Genomic DNA, 5,980 nt, shown 5'->3' with positions numbered 1-5,980 from the left:
GTTGTGTTAGCATCAGAGAGGCCAAAGACTAGCATGGATAAGCTGGTGTTAGCATCAGAGAGGCTAGAGACTAGCATGGATGAGTTGTGTTAGCATCAGAGAGGCTAAAGACTAGCATGTATAAGCTGGTGTTAACATCAGAGAGGCTAGAGACTAGCATGGATGAGCTGGTGTTAGCATCAGAGAGGCTAGAGACTAGCATGGATGAGCTGGTGTTAAGGCTCCCACATACTCGAGCGTACATACCACCAGACAAATTCTTTAACTTCTTGCAATTTCAGTCATGATGTCAAGGTTCAGGAGGAAGAGATAGTTTGCATTTTAGGTTTAAAACAATAAAATAAAATAAAAGAAAAGAACTACCTTACCCTGGATCTGAGCTATTTCCTCCCACAAATTTATTGCTCGCTGAAAGTCTTTATATTCCTTCATTGACGCGTCATAAAGTTTTCTAATCTCCTCCATGAGACACTTCAAGATTTGTTTCCATGTCGTCCACAAATGACACCAGTTCTCAACTTTATCAGCTTGGTGTCGCACCCAGAACAGTACAGGCCATTGTGCGCACCGCAAACGTAAAAAAATTATCTCTACATGGACCAGTCCGCGGATGTCCACTTCGAGTCCGCATTGAGTCTGCCTCGAGTCCGCGTGGACCTCTGCGGACTGAAGTACGCCTGAGTATGTGGCACCCTTTAGCATCAGAGAGGCTAGCGACTAGTATGGATGAGCTGGTGTTAGCATCGGAGAGGCTAGCAACTAGCATGGACAGGACAGTGTTAGCATTGGAGAGGCTAGCAACTAGCATGGCTGAGCTGGTGTTAGCATCGGAGAGGTTAGCGACTAGTATGGATAAGCTAGTGTTAGCATCAGAAAGGCTAGCGACTAGCATGGATGAGCTGGCATTAGCATCAGAGAGGCTAGCAACTAGCATGGATAGGCTAGTGTTAGCATTGGAGAGGCCATTGGATGGGGGGGTGGTGAACTTATTTCTAGCTGAAAAATGGGGCAATGGTTGGGTGATTTAATTTCTTTTATTGTTTTTTGAGCATCCTAGGCTCTGAGAAAAAAATAAAATCTGTGTCAATTACAGACATTCTGTTCACGTGCAGTTGTCAGCACCTGTCATCCTCCAGACGCACAACTGAGAGCATGTCTGAGCCAATCATTGATCAGCTGACTGATTTAAATACATCTTAACATTCATGAGGTACTTTACATTGACTGTTTATGGTTGAGTGTGGGCGTGTAGAGGGTAGAACCTGAGGAAGGACCTTGTGTTCAAACTTTGAGGTGCAGCTGTGATCTATAAAGAAAAGGTGCAGAAACATGCGTTCACAGGGTTTTATAAATCTGAAGTTTTTTTGGACAAATACCATTTTGGCCTGTTGGCGGTATGTTCACTTTTAGTGKGGTTTCCACACAATCCTTTATAAATGAGGCCCCTGGTCCTGAACTGACCTGCTTAGAGTCCAAACCTTTCATCAACTGAAAACATCTGATGTGTTATTAAAAAAACAAAAAACTGTTGAACAGCTAGAATCCTCCAGCAGACTATGGTTTCCTCTAAAACCTCCAGAACTGGTCTCCTCAGGTCCTGGAGGAGATGTTCCACAGGGAAACATCTGGAACATCAGATTTGTTGCTGCCATCAAATTCAAAACAACATTTTCCTAAAAGGTCTTCAGTTTGATATTTGATATCTTTACTGTGTTCTGTTGTGAACAGGTTTAAGAAATTTACAAAGCCTTCTCGACATTAAACGCAGTATAAAACACCTGCTCAACACAACAACCACAGAAAAGCCTGAAACTGAAGTCCAGTAAAACAAAGTAATCAGCTTTTTACACATCAAGTGTCTTTAAGTTAGTAGCACAAAGTGAGGCATGAGGGTGTCTGTTCACCATAAAAAAGGTTAGTTTTTACATATGAACAACGATCATATTAAAAAGATAAAGTACAACCAAACACAAACAGTACAGAGCCGATGGAAAGAGTTCACACCTGATCAACAGTTCTGTGTACACGGGTCAGAAACTGGACCTTAGTCCGGGGAGGGAAGCAGAATCTCCTCCAGCAGCTGGCTGAGTCTGAACGCTCTGTCCTCCTCCTCCTCCTCCATCATCACGTCTTTCCAAACCTGCTCCTCAGAAATGCAGCTCTTCAGTTTTTGGGGTAGATTTTCTCGTAGAAGAAGTTTTGAGGCAGCAGGTAGAGCTCGCCGTCCTTTTCTCTGACGGCGTGCGCTCKGACAAACTGGAACTGCTCCAGAGCAAACTCATAGAAGTCGTTCTCCATCTTCCAGATGGCCGACTGCTGCAGCTTGGCGATGGACTCCTTGGTGGGYGGCTTCTTCTCGCTCGTCCTCCGCAGGTGAGATTTCTTGCCTGGAAGAAAAGAAGAGAAACAGGAATTTCATTCATCATAAAACCAACTACTCAGAGTCAACTACTGTGCTTTTAAAAAGTTTTTTTTCCCTTTTTTGTTGCCTTAAAACCTGATATTAGATCAATTTTAAACATGATTCTGAGTAATAAACATAAAATATTCCAAATGCATGTAGTTCAGGAGGGAACAAACCTTGGTTTAAATTAATTGAAAAATATATAAAACTGAACAGTGTTGTCTTCTTCATTAGCTTCAGGATAAATGATCGGAATAAAACAGGATTAAAATGTATTAAAACATCCTGAAAGCTGYTGAAGAGGCTGAAAATGTTTAACTGAGTTCAGTTTGAAAAAGTGACTTCTGCTGAAAGCAGGAAGACAAAAGCAGAGGACAACAAGTTTAAATCAGCAGAGCAGGGAGTAAAAACTCAGGTTAGCAGAAAAACAAGAAAATTAACACAAAATAGCAGCAAGTCGAAATGAACAGAAAATAGCTCAAATGTAGCTTAAAAAGCTGAAATTTGCACAAAAAAAATTTAGAMAAAAAATAAAATTAACTACAGCTGGATTTGACTCTGGCAGAATACCACATTAAACATGTCGGGTGTTAAAAGTCATTAGTCCAGTGGACACTGCAGGTGGACACAGAACCAGTGTCCATGTCCACACACACCACATGACTAAAATATATTTCATATTGGATCCTATTGTAGAAAAAAATAAAGACTACCTGACATAATTAGTCTGACAAACAGATTTTTAGCTCTAAGATTAAYGTCCAAAGAACTTATTACTATTAATAAGYGTTGAAGAAAGGTGGGATTAAAYAAGTTTCTACTTTTTCCCCTCTCCTTTTCAAAGACTTTTCATTTTGTGATCCTGGTACATTATTTATTCATTACATACATTTGAAAACAGGCTTGAAATTGCTTCAGCTCAAAACTCATTGTACAAATTAAGGATGAATGATATTTCAGCATTAACATCAGTATCGGSCGATGTTGGTCATTTTTCAGAAAACTGGCATTGATCCAATAAGTAAAACTGGACCAATATAAACATCCAACATAGTTATGGTTAGTCGAGTGGTATCTGTTTGATCATGATATTGCAGAGGTGCCAATCACAATGATTGTCTCGGAGCATTTGCGTCGTGCGTTCGTTTTTGGCAGTTTGTGCGCATCATAAAAAATATTTGGAATTTATATCTTTAAACTTCAAAGTATTCATACAAACCTACTTATTTCTAGATGGAGAGATTCTAAGTAACAAGTGCTAAAACAGAGTTTATAAAATGGGTGCTTTATGAACATAACTTTGCTAAACAGTACAAACATCTATCCTATTATTGGGTCTCCTTTATTCATTCACCCTTCTATAATCAGACTCAACAGCTGAAGATGAATTTTAGTCACAGGGAATTCTTGTCACAATATTTAAACTGAATAAGGAGGAAACTTTATTTGTCCTTTAAAAATAATAACAGATGAGTAGTCTTTTCCATTACTGAGTCCGGCTCCTCTTGGCTCAGTTCGGAGCGGTAACGTCTTTTAAAAGTAGCTGCTGTATACTGTATATTGTCTGACTTTTATTTTGTGCAGTAAAGAATAAAAGATACTATTGGCATTGCTGTTTGTTTTTTATTGAGTTAAATCCATAAAGAAAAAATCAACATATTTACTCACACTCCTGGGCAAAAAGTGTGCAGTAAGTGTAATTTCATTTATTAGAAAACCATTTTGGTTTTGTTTTACTGCATTTATAAGCAACGGTTTGCTGTAGCAGGGTATTTAGTCTGTAAATGATACTCATGCCCTGTTACAGCAAACTGTTGCTTATATTGACTCTGAACAGAAAACCAACGATTAGCCTCGAATACGGTCAAAATTAATTACTTAATTAATTAATAAATGTAGAGCTTGGGCTGTTGTTTTTAGCCTGAATCGCTAACTAGAGATGGCCGCTAGCCGCTAAGTAGTTAGCATCAGAAACAAACATGCTCAAGGACACATCGGAACAAACTTTATAAATAAAAGGTACAGTTTCACAAGCGAGACGTGTCCCATAAATTACGTTCAATATCTCACTAAATGCACAAAGTACTGACTGTCTGCAGATGAAGTTTGTGACGAGACCAGTCTATAGTAGCAGCAGCTAGCTAACTAACCGGTGGCTGTAAAGAGCGATCCCCTCCATTTACGCACAGCAGCTCTAGTCCCACGGCTTTGAGCCACTCTGGYTGTTGTTGTGGTCCTTCACTACTCTGAAAAGGGCCCAGTATATTTTTAGCTTCTCCCAGCGCGCCGCTGTTGTGCAAAATTCAGTTCCCCTGTGATAATCTGTTCCCCCTAGTGGTTAACCTTAGAGAGAATCACTGGTCCAGGCATAACGTCAGACCAAACCTAAATGGTTAACATGAGGGAGGCGCTTCCAACACAGGGGGAACAGATTTTCACAGAGGAACTGAATTTCGTACAACACCAGCCTCAGTACTACCTCGAGAGGAGGTCCGAAAAAGTGGGCCGAGTGCGGCCGGGAGCCACAGTGGAAAGACYGAAAACAGGTGCGGATTGGGGTGGAGCCAAACCGAACCGCGTAGGTGGAAAAATGCTGCTGCAGYGGGAGGGGGTTCCCAGGAGCTCGGCGCAAGGCCAGATCGTATTAAATGTCTAGTACGCYGTAATGGTTCAGAGCGGGTCTCAGTATCGTAATGATTAYGKTGAGATCGTGATGGTTGGCACCTAGTGTTAGTGACGCTGCAGCCAGGAAGAACAGAAGCAGAACCATGTCAGAGGTCTGCTCGTTTCTTTTTACGGTATTGAAAATAGACACAAGTGTGTTTGTGCGTACATGTATATAAATAATTTGTGTGTTTGTGTAATATCGTTAAGTATCGATWATCTGCCATAATAGCAATATTAATATTGGATATCGATATCGGCTGAAATTTTCACATCGGTGCATCCCTAGTWCAAATGTTAAACTGAAAGATGATCGTTCAGGTCTTGAATCAGATCTTTGTTGGATTTTATTCCACCTTTATAAAAACACTGATCCTGCTCTGTCATTTATAATCACAATGTGACATTATTTTTATGTACAGGGGCAGAAAACTATTAAAAAAGGGTCCAAAGTTTAAAACTGAGTCTGTGGTGTTCATCACCTGAAGAACAGAACATGAGCACATGTTTAATGATGACCACACCTGTTTTATACAAGTCCGTGGCTCCTCTGAAGAAGCGTGGCAGCGCGGCCTCCAGCATCATCACAAAGTCTTCCAGCTCTTCCGTCACTCCCACCAGCATGTACTCGTTCACCAGGTTGTACTTGGCCTGATCCAGAGCCCACTGGCTGCCCACATTCCTGCACAGAGACCAGTCATTTCTGTCAGATTTGATTCTGAGCTGCTGCTCTCAGCTACAGAGGAGGCCACGAGCACAGAGAGGCAGACAGAGACAAGTGAGACGACAGGGACAGAGGCAGAGGCTGCTAGCAAGCTATGTCCACCCTGGAGGTTCTTCTTCCATGAAGCAGCTCTGTTGTCCTCCATCCATATTTTCAGTTCCAGGCTGAGTCATTTCTACCTTCTCCTC

At 41.3% G+C, this 5,980-nt stretch overlaps 1 protein-coding gene across 1 annotated transcript in view; it reads right to left on the bottom strand.

Annotated features, from left to right (window-relative positions):
* Window positions 1–1,330: 1,330 nt before the first annotated feature.
* The window catches only part of hs2st1a (heparan sulfate 2-O-sulfotransferase 1a), a gene marked incomplete in the record, with an annotated part of 86,947 nt that continues 82,297 nt past the window's right edge, over window positions 1,331–5,980 (bottom strand). The window contains 2 exon segments of the mRNA XM_014025924.1: window positions 1,331–2,387; window positions 5,593–5,750. Coding sequence (XP_013881378.1) covers window positions 2,164–2,387; window positions 5,593–5,750 — 382 coding nt within the window.

The sequence above is a fragment of the Austrofundulus limnaeus genome, unplaced genomic scaffold (genome assembly GCF_001266775.1).
Source record: "Austrofundulus limnaeus strain Quisiro unplaced genomic scaffold, Austrofundulus_limnaeus-1.0 Scaffold510, whole genome shotgun sequence".
NCBI classification, from domain to species: Eukaryota; Metazoa; Chordata; class Actinopteri; order Cyprinodontiformes; family Rivulidae; genus Austrofundulus; species Austrofundulus limnaeus.
This window is presented reverse-complemented; position numbering and strand designations above follow the sequence as displayed.